This window comes from Kryptolebias marmoratus, linkage group LG12, assembly GCF_001649575.2.
Source record: "Kryptolebias marmoratus isolate JLee-2015 linkage group LG12, ASM164957v2, whole genome shotgun sequence".
Lineage (NCBI taxonomy): Eukaryota > Metazoa > Chordata > Actinopteri > Cyprinodontiformes > Rivulidae > Kryptolebias > Kryptolebias marmoratus.
This window is the reverse complement of record NC_051441.1, coordinates 20,624,667-20,638,617: the sequence shown is the minus strand read 5'-3', so window position 1 is coordinate 20,638,617 and position 13,951 is coordinate 20,624,667. Positions and strand designations below refer to the sequence as shown.

The 13,951-nt window shown below is 38.0% G+C and overlaps 1 protein-coding gene and 2 non-coding genes across 3 annotated transcripts; all 3 read left to right on the top strand.

Annotated features, from left to right (window-relative positions):
* Positions 1-747: 747 nt before the first annotated feature.
* eve1 (even-skipped-like1) lies at positions 748-6,636 on the top strand (the record flags this gene model as incomplete). Its single annotated transcript, XM_037978708.1, has 3 exons — positions 748-781; positions 3,947-4,188; positions 5,796-6,636. Coding segments are annotated over 3 exons (759 nt in total), but the record flags the coding sequence as incomplete, so codon positions are not given.
* A 6,182-nt stretch (positions 6,637-12,818) lies between these two features.
* trnat-agu lies at positions 12,819-12,892 on the top strand. The gene has a single exon. It is a non-coding gene; the product is annotated as a tRNA-Thr (tRNA).
* Positions 12,893-13,519: 627 nt separating this feature from the next.
* trnat-agu lies at positions 13,520-13,593 on the top strand. The gene has a single exon. It is a non-coding gene; the product is annotated as a tRNA-Thr (tRNA).
* The last annotated feature ends 358 nt before the right edge of the window (positions 13,594-13,951 follow it).

Below are 13,951 nucleotides of genomic sequence, written 5' to 3'. Positions count from 1 at the left end.
TGTATGTAAAAGTCTGTATGACACTTTGGTTGTAACACCAGAATAATCTGCAAGTCAAGAGAGCATGACAAGAGAGCAATCCAAAACAAAAGAGTGACATGCAGTTCGCCATGGGACAGTTACAGCATTGAGGATGAAATCCAGAAGTTCCAGCCTAAAGTACTGTACTGTACCACTTTTGTGGTAGGACATAAACATTTTCAAGCGGGTATGTGACCATGAAAGAGTTGAGCTTGAAAAGTATGCAAAGTCCATGGCATCAGAGCACTGCAATTTAGTTGTACAAAAGTATGGACTCATCATTTCAACAGAATAACCCCATATTGGTGCAAGTCCTGACACATCTGTGCCCTGCGACTGTTGTGGGGAAGGTGTCGTTAAAGTGTTGCTGTTTTGCCTTAAAAAAAAAAAGTCATGGAAAATGTTTAAAAAATCTGATTTTCTGGACAATGATGGCCATCTGAAACCTGAACACCAGTACAAGTATCAAGTTAAGGCACACCTTTTGGCCACAAAGCTGTCATGATTTCTAGTATTTTTTGAGTTTGTTCTTAGTTTTGGTTTTCGGTTCTTGTTTTTCTGCTTTCTTGGGTTGTTTAAGTTTATTTTTCCTTGTACATCTGTCAGTATTCTCTTTACCTCAGTCTGCACTTGTTAATTGTCATGCCCATCTCCACCTGCTGTTTTCACTCACCTGTTCCCACTTCCCATAATTACCCTCTGCTTTTAAAACCCCGTCATCTTCTCCACTACTCTGCCGATTCATTGTTCTTTGTCACAGGTATGTCCATGGTTGTTGTTTGTTATGTTCATGTTCTGTCGCTCGTCCCTTCTCACTTTGCCTTGCCATTTTGTGTTTTTGTTATAGTTTGTTTTGCTGCCACGACAGCCTTTTGTTTCGTTAGTTAATTTAGAAATAAACTTTTGTTCTTAAGTAGTGAGTCTGCGCTCTGGGTTCCTCTCCCCCCCCCCACCGTTCCTGACAAAAGCAGACATATTATGATTTTTTTGTTTGAATAGAAGCCAGTCTCAGAATTCAAAGAGTCACTGTAAATGAAAAGCTTCAAGCCATTATCATAAAAAAGTATACAAAATAATTTCTTGAAGTCGTTCTCTAAAATATCACTGACAGCCTTTTCACACGTGAACAGAAGCAGAATATAATGCCTCTTAGAGCCAAAGCTGTGTGAAAGTATTTGAGCTAAACAGCACAAGTGCCAACTTCAGTTTGATATATAAGTTTTATATTCGACCCAGCTCTTCTCTGTATGTGGTACTGAATTGGATAGATATCTGATAATTTCCCAACAATTGCAGTGTAAACATTCATATCATATTTTATCCAATGTAAATGTTGGATGAACCGCAGCCCTCACATCAAAGTCCCACCACTCTTGGGTTCGACTCTGCATGAACACATGCCTCTGCACAGAGGTAGCAACCACAGCTCAAAAAAAAGTTCATTGTTAACGTTTGTGCTCTTTTGCTTCTCTGTCTTCTTTTATCTTTTACCATTTGGATCTACAGTTGGTTCCGATTGGACAGCAACTTTACCATCAATACACACATGCTAACACTCGCAATGTCCATATTTGCTTCTGTAAACACAATGTGTGGAGTGTGACATTATTATCTTATATATTATCTTCTTCTGCCCAATCACACTGGAGTCTGATAGAAGTCACATTTAAAATGTAATGGGAATGACCACAGAAAAACATTAGATTTGAGCATAAAATCAAAATTGAACATTAAGACCTGCAGTCTGAACGTAGCCTAAGAAACTAAACTCCTGTTCTGTTCTTGATTTTATTTTGAGATGTGCTTTACTTGCACTTCAGTAACACATTTTTAATTCAAATGACCTCAGTGAGTATTTGACAATAATTTAAACTGTAATAGTATTATAAGGGTAAAGAAACAATTTACTACTTTTAGCAACAGCAATAACATTATGCACACATGACATGCATGCACATTACACATTGTTATTCTGAAAAAGTATTTTTACTTTAAGAAGCAAACTGCACATTTGTCATTGCTATACAATTCTTACTTATTTGCAGAACTAAAAACATTTTTAAATGTTTCACTGGGATTATTTTGCAGTGCTTGTTTTAGTTTTAATGATTATGTTTTTTATTTCATGTTACTGTGACTCCACCCTGACTGGCGGCTGCCTGTCTTTGTTCTCTTTACCATCATGTGGCCACTGGATTACCAGTAAGAACAAATTATAGCCATAATAAACTTTAAAACATGGGTTCAGGGGTTAGCATCTCTTTAAAAAGCAAGACTGTGCATTTAAAGACTGCATAGTACACAATGATATCCTACATGCTCAGGTAATCTGCCGTGTTGGTCAGATTATCAGTGTTGTTATTTTATTGAGAAACCAATAAGATACCAAAAGAAGTTAAAATAAATCCAAATTTAAGGTGCGGAAAGAAATGTTTAATATTTGTTTAAAGGATTTAAAAGATTTTAATGTGTTTCAGAATCCAGTCTTATCCTAGTAGGAGGGGAAAAATCTAAACGGCTATTTGGTTTACCACTCAATCCAGTTCTACAGATAGGACTGCTATTACAGACCTAATATTATCTAAATTACTAACCCCTCTCTATCATGCACCATCACGGCCTATTTGGAGCCAACAGGCCAGTGATAATTTGCTTCTAAACCCACAAACATCAAAGAGCTGAGAATAAAGAGGGTCTGGTTGATGTCTGTACCTGTGAGTATTTAATTCTTCTCAACAAAAGTACAAAGGCCAAGATAGAGACCAAAGGCTTTAACTCTAAGCACCTCTAACACCTCTGTGGGCCGCGGCGCCGATGTGTGGTCTGTCTGGAGCACTTCTGGCCTGTGATGAGGAGAGAACAGCAGCAGTGTGGGGATTGTAGCTGAGAGGTGAAGGAAGGGGCAACTAAAACACCTTTGTCTGGATAGACCTAGGCAAAATGTGTGTGTGTATGGAGGCAAGGGATGATGGTGGGGTGGGGGGGTTCATGAAGATATTTTTGACAAGCTGCATGTAGCATCTCCACTTGACCATTATGAAGTGAAGCCTGCTGCAGGATCATATTTGGCTTGAAACTTCATTAAACCATAAAGACGGATATTGTTTTTCAGCCTTGGACACAATAGACACACAGTCTAATGCGTGAGTAAATTAAATATGTTTTGAGAATTTCTTCGGTTTTTAAATAGTTAAGAAAAAGTGAAATTAGACTCTGTGAACGTATTTCACATTGATGTAATTTTACAGGTCTTTGGGTTAAAGGTGATCCAAGACATTAGCTTTAACAGGCTGCTCAACAATTCTCTTTCAAGATTTCATTTCAAGATTGAAGACTATAGTTTAACATGTCTCTGTAGTCAAAATACTTTCTAGGGGTACCATCCTTTATGTCAAAACTGGATTCATTAGTTTGTAAGCCAAAATTCAAAAGTAATGACTGATTTTTGTTAGTTGATTTTCAAACATTTTTCTCCTATTATTAGTTTTGTCAGTCATTTCAGTGAGCTTCATGTTTTTTTTTCTTTAACAAAAGGTCACAAACAAATTTATGCACCTCTGTAATTAGTTATATTTTAAGTTGTTCCACTTTAACACACACAGTAAATGTATACTAAATACATTTAAAGTTGAGCTTTTCATAATTTTTAAGGTAAATTGTATTTAGTACAACTGTACTAGTCAAAATTAACATACTTTTTTGTTTATTATATATTAATTCATTTGAAGTGAACTGATGATTTGATTGACTGGAAGTACAACAATCTATGTTCAAATGTTGTGCACTTAGTAAATTTATTTTCACAATGGTTATGGTTTTATATTTATCTTCCAGGCATGTCTGTAACATTAACAATTCATGGGCTAAATTATCCATAGCCTGTGGTTAAATGACAGAGATGGTGATTCTAAAATTATTGTTTCAGTCGCAGAAGGCAGAGAGAAATCAGTGCGGGCTGCTGCTGCTGTGCTTGATTCCAGCAGTGGGAAACAGCAGGGCACATGCACTCGCAGTGGCTTGTTCGACCCCAGTAGGCGGCACCGGACAGCATTCACACAGGACCAGCTGTCCCGTCTGGAGCAGGAATACAGCAGAGAAAGCTATGTTTCCAGACCCCGTCGCTGTGAACTAGCTGATGCTCTAAATTTACCAGAAACAACTATAAAGGTACTTTGGCTGGATGGATGATGTAAAAAAAATATTTCAATTCAGTTAATTTATACAACAATAATTTGTAATACAATCAAAGAAAAAAACAAAAACAAAAAACACTTGAATTTGACAGTTGGAAACCACATGTGAAATCATGTATGTTGAATTAACATGAATATACAGGACAGGATATGCATCGCAGGATCTGACAGAGCGTCAATCAAAATCAGGAACTTTTATCTGATGGGAAGGGTTGATTAGTGAGTGAGTGCAGCTGGGATGATTACAGTTAAATGGCAGGAGTGCATGACAGGTAAACGGGGAAGCTGAGGAGAAATGCTGGCTGGGAAACCTAAAACTGCTATTTCAGAGTACAAACAGAAACACACATAGCTGATAACTGAAAACAACCAGGCAAATATAAACAGAATAACTAAAACATAGATACCAAGAACTGAAAACAGAACAAAGACAAATCCGAGCAGATAAAATAAACATTACTACTAAAACACAAGAGAAACCTCAAAACCGTGACATCTCATTGCACAAAACTTCACAAAACCTAATTTACAAGGTTTGACCAAAATGACTATAACTCCATCTTTTCTCATTATATAGAAAATATGGAGTTATAGTCATTTTGGTCATTTCTCATGACAATATGCTGACAATAGCTGACAATATGCAATCTTTCAATGAATTCTAAGCCTTCCAGGATCTTGTTCTTTTGATCATGATATATACGTCATGACCATAGGTGAGAGTTGGAACGTAGATGGACCAGTAAATTGAGAGTTTTGCCTTTGACTCAACTCTTTCTTTACCACAACCGACTGATGCAGCGCCCTCATTACTGCGGCCCCGATCCGTCAATCCATCTTCCGCTCCATCCATGAAAGTTGGATATAAAACCAAGTACTTCTGTAGTTTTCTTTACAAAAGTTTGAATAAAAAACTATTAGTTTATTTTTTATAAACAAAAAGACTATTCAATAAATATTTTGACTCCTTTTTTTTTTACTCACAAATCCTGCCTTCAAAAACTGCCAGGCTTCTAGAGTACATGCCTTCAAGTTTCACTTTGTGAATTTCCTTACCATTAAAAAAAAGTACACATAAATAGCTGGAAACTAATTTTTGGCTATATGTTAATGTCCAAGTTCCACTGCAGCTTTAATATTTCACCAGAATCCTTGTTGAGACCAACAAACTTTCATTTTTTATGATATTCAGTTGTTTCACTTTTGATCTTTTGAAGCCTCATGGCAGCTGTTTTTATTGTTTTGCCACTCAAACTTCATGTCCCAATACCATTACATACATTATGTACAGTATCTACAAAACCTACACATTCTAATATGGAACGCAGTGACACAGTAGCATAATCTATTATTCCTATCATTAGCCCTTTTTGTCCTTTGTTAACCCTCCTGAAGCCCTCAAAAGAGAGAGAGAGAGAGAGAGAAGAAGAAGACAGGCAGAGAAGCCCTTGGAACTATTGGTCAATTTGACCCGAAGGCCATGGGAGGGTTAAATAAATTTTGCTCTGATGTTTTCCCTCTTTTAGATTGTGTGTGTGTTGTTGTTTGTTTTGTTTTTAATTCATCTCTTGTTCTGTCCAGGTTTGGTTCCAGAACAGGAGGATGAAGGATAAACGGCAGAGACACTCCTTGTCTTGGACTCACCCTCTCATCGACCCATTAAGAGCACTTCTGATAGGCAGTTTTTCTACATCTTCCACCCAGACATACCCATTTATCCCACCGCACCTTCTATATCTACATCTTCAAAATTACTCCCCTTTGGCTCTTTCCTCTTCAGCTCACAATCCCTACAGTGCACTAATGAAGCCACTAGATCCTTTCCACCTTCCCCAGTATCACAACAGGTCTGGGGAACCCTCTTCACCAATGAAAGCCTTTTATCCCTCTGCCAGTATTATGCACCATACTGGTTCATGTCCTCTCTCTTTTTGTCCCCAGTGGGGACAGCAGCAGCTTCTGAAGGTCCAAGGGGAGCCTCAAGGACAGAGTCATCCAAATAGTCAGAAGGCTTGCTTGTCTGGAACACAGGGACAAGTCTGTGTGAAATCAAAAGAAAAATAAGTTATGAACACTAAAAACAGAACAAAACGTTGCAGGCATTGACAATGTTTGTATCATAGTTTTACAGCAGATAAAGAAGTTTAGATGACCTTATATAAATAGCACAAATAATTAGCCAAACTGTTTCAGGTGTAAAATTTAATTGTAATATTTTAATGACATTAATAAAAGTGTCAGTAAATTTTATTAAAAATCTATCTTGTAACCAATAAAAGTCCAACTTGCAACCAGACACAAGCCTCTTTCACATAAACTACTCTGTGATATGGCCACATAGATGAGCCCCTTCTTTACCTTGCTTCTGGATGTTCATAAAGCCAGTATCTCACTGTGCTGATACTGCTAGTGAAAAGGCTAACAGTGGTTTTGCTTTAGTTTTGAAAAATCTTTAAATATGTTCAAAATTTTTGTGAATTAATTCTTTCTCTTACAGAGGTATTATACAGTCCCTCCAGTATTTCACAGGCATTTTCTGTGATTGTTGCGGGCTAAAATGCCTGATTTCGCGGGGCATTTTCCTAAAAGTTGCGATGAAAAGTTGCGATTTTTTTTTTACTAAAATCAATAAAAAACCATAACTTTTTATATATAAACCAAAAATACTTACTTGTTTTGTAAGACAATTACCAACAAACATTGACATTCTCAAAAGGTGCTTTATTTGAGAACTTTGATAGCTTATAAACTGACATTCATGACCATTTCTGGATTGTCCCTAGTCTGCAGATCTCCTCACATGTTTTGCAGACACAGTGTTTGTTGATGCGTTTATGTTCGATGATTACACTGCAGGACGTGCAAAACAGGTTCCCCCCACTCTCGTGCAGCTGGGTAGGAAACTGGTTTGCGACCTCAGTGAAGTTAGTTTTAAGTTGGATGTTGGATATTCGCGCTCCGCGGAGTTAGCGGCATCTAGCTCATGGCTGACCCGAAACAGGAACGCTAATGTCGGCCAGCCATTCTCTGCCGGCCCCTTCTCTTATGCGCGGTGGTTCACTTCCTGTTTTGGGTCAAGCGTGAGCTAGACGCCACTAACTCTGCGGAGCAGGAATATCCAATATCCAACTTAAAACTAACTTCACTGCGGTGTTTTGCACGGTCCTTTGCTGAAATATGAAGCATTAGTGCACATTTTGGCTTTGGTCGCTGCTCCTGCATGCAACCGGCATTCTGATGTTTACAGGAAGTGACGTCATGTCTCTTCTTCGTGAGTTATTTGGGGTTTTTTTTGGTTAAAGTTGCGGGAAAGTTGCAGTGTTTTGGGCAAAGTTGCAAAAAGTTGCAATTTTGCGGGGTTTGCTTTATTTTGCATTAATAGTTGCGATCGCAACATCGCGAAATCCTGGAGGGACTGATTATAGGTATCTCAAACCTGTCTCAGATCATTCTCAGTTTTGTTGTGAGCATTTTGTAGGTATTTTGACTCCTGGAAAGGAGTTCTCAGCTACAAATAAATGTCCATGTCTAAAAATGGCACCAAATTTACTTAATATTGAAAATCTGACAATATTGATTTTAAAGATTAGTTCAAGTAGGTGGGGGGAGCTGCCAAGGAGGGTACAGAGCTGACTGAAGTGGGCAAAGGTGGACAACAAAATATCATACATGGCTTGAAAGACAGGATGGCAAGCTGTGCACACAAAAATGAGCCGTGATTTTCAAAAACTGGCTGATCAAAATGCACTGGTTGCTTGGTTGCAAACACTCAGAAATCAGTGACACTGAAACTACAAAATTGTCTATTATCTCACAATTTTGAGTCACCAACTATTCTTTACCAGCTGCAGTCCAGTGAGATACTACCCTAAATCACCAATTGAGCCACCCATATCCAGCAAAGATGTGAGCTGTCATTAATGAAGATGTCATTGTGGAACCAAAGGAGGAATGTATTGTAACTCATGCAATGACATGAACATGTATGCCTAAAATATGCCAGACATCTTTTATCTAAATTCTGCAACTGTCTTGTCACACAGACCATTGTTCATCAGTACCCTTGAGCCACAAAGCCAGCTGACCCTTTCACATGTCAAATGTTACAGTGATGTTACAACCTCACTTGGTAGCTTAGAGTTGGCATAGCTTAGGCTGACTTCAACATCCCCCTGTGCTGCTTCAGTCCTTTCAGAAATGACACTGAGAAGACCAGAAGGTGTCTCAGGCCAAGATTCAAGTGTTTTATGAAAAGAGCTACAATCTCTGGTTACTGAGATTCCAATAAGTTAAAGGGCTTTCTAGAACCTTTGGTGCTGAAGGTTCTAGAAAGCCCTTTAACTTGATAAGCTGAAAGCCTATTAACTTCTCATTAGTAATCATGATTGACTGCAGCTAGTAGATCATCTTTGCCATTATAAAAACAATTTGTTATTGGATTGACCAATTTGAATTATTTAACCAAAGAGAGAAAAAAAAAAACTTTTGCTGCCTGTTTAAGATATGTTGTGAATCTTACATTAGAATCAAGAAGAATCAGAATAATCAATTTTAAAACATTCAAGACCACAGCATTTGGACAAAAGTCTCTAAAAGAGGCAGTATTGAACAGGAACGATGTGGGACGCATTTCTCTCAAGCCCTGTCAACGTTTCAAGTAATGTCTCCATTTCCCACTGTCTTTCTCCACCCCGCCCCCAATCTACCTCATGCACAGCAGCTTCCTCATAAACTGAGTCAGAGAGAGCTCGGTATCAAACCAACTGGCTGAAATCACTCACACGGTGCTTTCTGGAATGGGCTGTGTGTGCATGTGTGTCCTCTTCTTTCTCCATTGTGGTAGTCTAGTAAAAGTAGGTGTGCACCACACAGAGCAGTAAAGAGACTGCTTGTAAAAAGACTTCACAACCACCACACACACAGACACACATGTATAGAGAGGCGGTATGAGTAGCAATACATGAGCTCCCACAGTTGTGTGGACATGCTAACAATGAATGAATAAGTTGTTCAAACTTGAGGTCAGTGGAAATTTGGGTGGAATTGTTGTGCAGGAATACCTTCTTATGAGAACATTTATGAGAGGCAGTAAGGTTTTCTCAAGGATGTTTTTAATTGAAGGACTTGAACTGTCCTCAAAATAATTTTGCAACATTAAACAGTGAAAAGAAAGTAATGTTAACCAAGTAACTTTTGGGGCAAACTTTATCAACTTCATGCAGAAGAAAATTTATGTTACACTTTGAAGGCAGACTTTATCAGTCTTCTAAGAGCATGCCATTCTGTCAAACACATATACCTGTGTACTTTTGCTTTTCTAAGAATGTGTTATTGATTAAATGCTTGCCCTTTCACTTCTCTTTAAACTTAACTGTAAAAGCTGAAGGCCTGTATCCTAATCATTAAAACTGAAAGGTTATGGCAAGTTGTGTCTCCCTCCCTTGTTCTGCATGTCTTGTATCTAACAGGAGTGTGCTCCAGATACAGAGAAGGTCTAGATTAGAGTAAGCAGATAAGTCAAAGGGGAGTAAAGTGTGGTGGAGCAGTCTAATAAACTGTCATAAAGCCATTTCTTTGTTTTTTTTTATTTTTATTTATGTACATGTAAGTATAACTACAATAGAAACACAGACACTGTATTTAACTAATGCAAGTGAAGATTTTGTCAGATGACAATTTGATTAAATAAACTAAGAATTTCATTAAAGCAGAACATCAGGTTTGTAGTATTTTGAAAGTGACTAAAAATGGAATCTTAATAGGACCCTTTGTAGTCTGAATTTTAGCCTTTTTTGCTTTCTAAAATGACTGCCTGATGCTAAGTGCCAACATTTACCTGGTTTTAGAAGATTTTATCTAATGAATAATTGATGAGTGATTTAAAACTAGTTCATTTTGAGACTGCAAATGGTCCCGTATGAACACAAATTATTTCAGCATAAATCTATGTGAGCTGATCTATGACCTCGTTCTCATGAAATGTGAATTTGCACAATGCTGATCAATAGTGTTGTGCAAGTTCTCACTGGACTTTTGTGATAAAAAAATGTGAGACTGGGTAAAGCCTTGGATTTTGCTGCAGATGTGTTTTAAGATTCAGGCTGAAAAGACTGCTCTGCTAAACACAAGCCGCCAAAATTAATTTTCTAAAGTAGCATCTTAGACAACAGAAGTCTAAATTGACCATTTTTTTTAGTTAATTGTTAAAGTGGCTATACTATGTGATCGGGATGTTTCTTTTAGACTCCAGATCTGGAGGGGTTTTAGGTTTGCCCACTGTGAATTACTTGTGAGCCCTAAGGAAGAACAGGAGAGCAGGTCTTTAACAGCTACAGAATTTGGGAATTTTATGGGCAGTCATGAAAAATATCACTGCCCTAAACTGAACTGGTGTGAAGTCTTAAGTTGTAGAATGTGAACTAGGACAACTATAGAACATAAAATATAAAGTTACAGTATTGTCACTGTTGATGATGTGTAAAATAGGCTTTTGGACCACAAGGGTTGACACCAGATACATAAGGAAATTTATCCCCCACCTCCCTAAAAACAAACAGTTTATTCTAGGTTTTAATTAACTAAAAAAGGCTTGTGGAGATTGATCTTGGAATGTCAATCTGTAAAGAGTTTAAAATTAATTTCAAGGGCACCAAATGCACCTCATTGTGTCTCTGACGGTTGCCATCCTAGAGTGCAAGTTCCTGGCATTGTGCTCTGAGAGGAGGTTTGGTCTGAGGCGCAGCAAATTGCCATCCATCATGACACAACAAACAGTCTTGATGACGTCACTGCAAAGGGTTTACAGCATGTGGGCATGGATATGTGTAGGTTTTCTTTTTGTTGTTGATTTATATTAAACATAGTAATAACAAATGTGCTTGTGGACTTTGTTAAGGAATGAACTGTTTATTTGTTTGCTTTTTATACTACACATACAAACTGATATTCAAGGGTTAGTGTAGGCCAGGGGTAGGCAACCCTGGTCCTGGAGAGCCGCTATCCTGCATGTTTTACTTGTTTCCCTGCTCCAACACACCTGATTTAGTGGTTAAATTACATCTTCATGTCCTGTAGAAGCCTGTTATTGACACACTGATTCAAACCAGGTGTGGTGGAGCAGAGAATTAAGTAAAACATGCAGGATAGTGGCTCTCCAGGACCAGGGTTGCCTACCCATGGTGTAGGCTCTGTGATACACTTAAATGAACAGACCGACAGAACTGCCAGAGTATAATTGCATCTTGATATACAATTTACAAAGAAACATGAGGCCAAAACATGAACACAAAAGACAAATCCTATACTCACAAACACAACCATCTGTTACATTTAGACTACAATGTCACAACATTAAATAGTATTTAATGAGTGACTAACTTTTTTGGCCCCAAATTTGTTATTATTTAGCACTCTATCTGAGTGCATAAAATCACAAAGGAAAGCCTGCTATCACTTAATATTTAACTCCCTTTATGAAAGTCAACTGACTTATCTTCTGGCGCCCCCTGCTGTGTGATCATTGAGTTAAAACTCAACGCCTCACCCTCTGTCTTTTAATTGGTCCATGATTTTTTTTTATAGGATACCATGAATATTTATGACCAAGGTCTTTGTCTAGTTCAGCCAGTCAGCACAATGCATGGAAAACATAAATCTGCTGACAGCTTGCTTTTTCTGTTGCTTTCTCCTTTTTTATTTTTGACATTTAGCTGACATTTTCATCTTGAACAAGTAGAAAGAAGAGCATTAGCCAAATAAACTATGGAAACCGGACAAATGTCATTAGAAGGTATGCTAGAAGGGTTGAAGTCTAGTCTAAACTAGATTAAATATTAAAAAAAAAAATAAATAAATAAAATAAAAGCATCTAAATAGCATGTGAGTGGGTATTGCCATTCACCCCAATCATGAGATTTTTTTTTTTTTTTGCATAAGAGCAGATTTGGTTCAATGAGACAGACTGACACTCAGAAAGCAATCAATATTTGCCTTCCCCAGTCCTCAAGCGTTTTTTTAAATATAGTATGTGGGTAGAAGTATTGCAGAACATTTCTGCAGTGTACTGAAAATATACACTCAAATGAGCTGAGCAATGATGACTTTGGGTTGACTGTCAGGTTCTACCACACTAAGTTTTTGCTCTAAGTCTTTAAAATTGATGAAGGTGAGACGAGACTGGAGTCCTGGTCCAGTGTGGTCGTCGTCTCCTCAGTGCTCTCAGTGTCCAGTTTACAGTCTTTCGGATAAGTCAGACAGGAGGAGGAGGAGGAAGAGGTCAATACATCCAGTTTTGTGTTTTCTAGTAAACAGGTAAATAGGAGATCCTCAGTGTGGCTGATCTGTTCCTTCAGTAGCGCTGTTGCTTAGTAGACCAAAACATCTGTCTTGTGAACGAGATATCCTAGGTTCAAATCCCTACAGTTCCTTTTATTTTCCAAACTCTTATCTTTTTCCTGTTTTGAAATGCATGTAGGCTTATAGAATTTGTATTGTTGAATGTTGTTTCCACTTGGTAGAATCTTGTTTCTATATTTGTAACGCATATTTTTAACATTGGAATACAAATGTGTACCTTTGAGACAATGCTTAATGTCAGCAAAGCAAGGTGCTGTGGCTTAGTTGGACAAAGCGCCTGTCTAGTAAACAGGAGATCCTGGGTTCAAATCCCAGCAGTGCCTAGTGAAAGAGCTGAGAAGTCCTTGCTGGACTGTGAAAGCAAGCACCCAAAAATTGAGCTCCTCATACACCTCCAGCTTCTTGAAAACATTGGTGTAGTGCTGCAGATTCCTTCAAAACCAGTCCATTTCAGGAGTAATTTGGTGGGTAAGCTGAAGTTATATCACTTGTCCCATCTTGAAAACAAAAGACTTCTGATTAGCACTTGTTTTTAAGGTTGACATAATGACAAGAAACAGAGAATGAAACAATTTAAAACAACGCATACTATCTTTCATTTTCTCAACAGCGTGTGCCAAAAATTAGGCTTCGTAGTGTTTCTGTTTTGTCCTTTTGGTGGCGCTGTAGCTTAGTAGGCCAAAGCATCTGTCTTGTAAACAGGAGATCCTGTGTTCAAATCCCAGCATTGCCTTTAATTTTCCAAACTCTCATCTTTTTCCTGTTTTCAAATGCATATAGGCTTACTTTTTTTGTATTGCTGAATGTTGTTTCCACTTGGTAGAATCTTGTTCTCTAAAGAGACAAGTCTAATCACAGTGCTTTGACTTTCTATATTTGTAACGCATACTTTTAACATTGGAATACCAAATGTCTACCTTTTGAGACAATGCTTAATGTCAGCAAATCAAGGTGCTGTGGCTTAGTTGGACAAAGCGCCTGTCTAGTAAACAGGAGATCCTGGGTTCAAATCCCAGCAGTGCCTAGTGAAAGAGCTGAGAAGTCCTTGCTAGACTGTGAAAGCAAGCACCCAAAAACTAAGCTCCTCATACACCTCCAGCTTCTTGAAAACATTGGTGTAATGCTACAGATTCCTTCAAAACAAGGCCATTTCAGGAGAAATTTGGTGGGTAAGCTGAGGTCATTTCACTTGTCCCATCTTGAAAACAAAAGTCTTCTGATTAGCATTTGTTTTTTAAGGTTCACATAATGACAAGAAACAGAGAATAAAACCATTTGAAACAACACATACTATCTTTCATTTTCTTAACAGCGTGTGCCAAAAGTTAGGCTTCATAGTGTGTCTGTTTTGTCCTTTCTGTGGCGCAGTAGCTTAGTTGGAA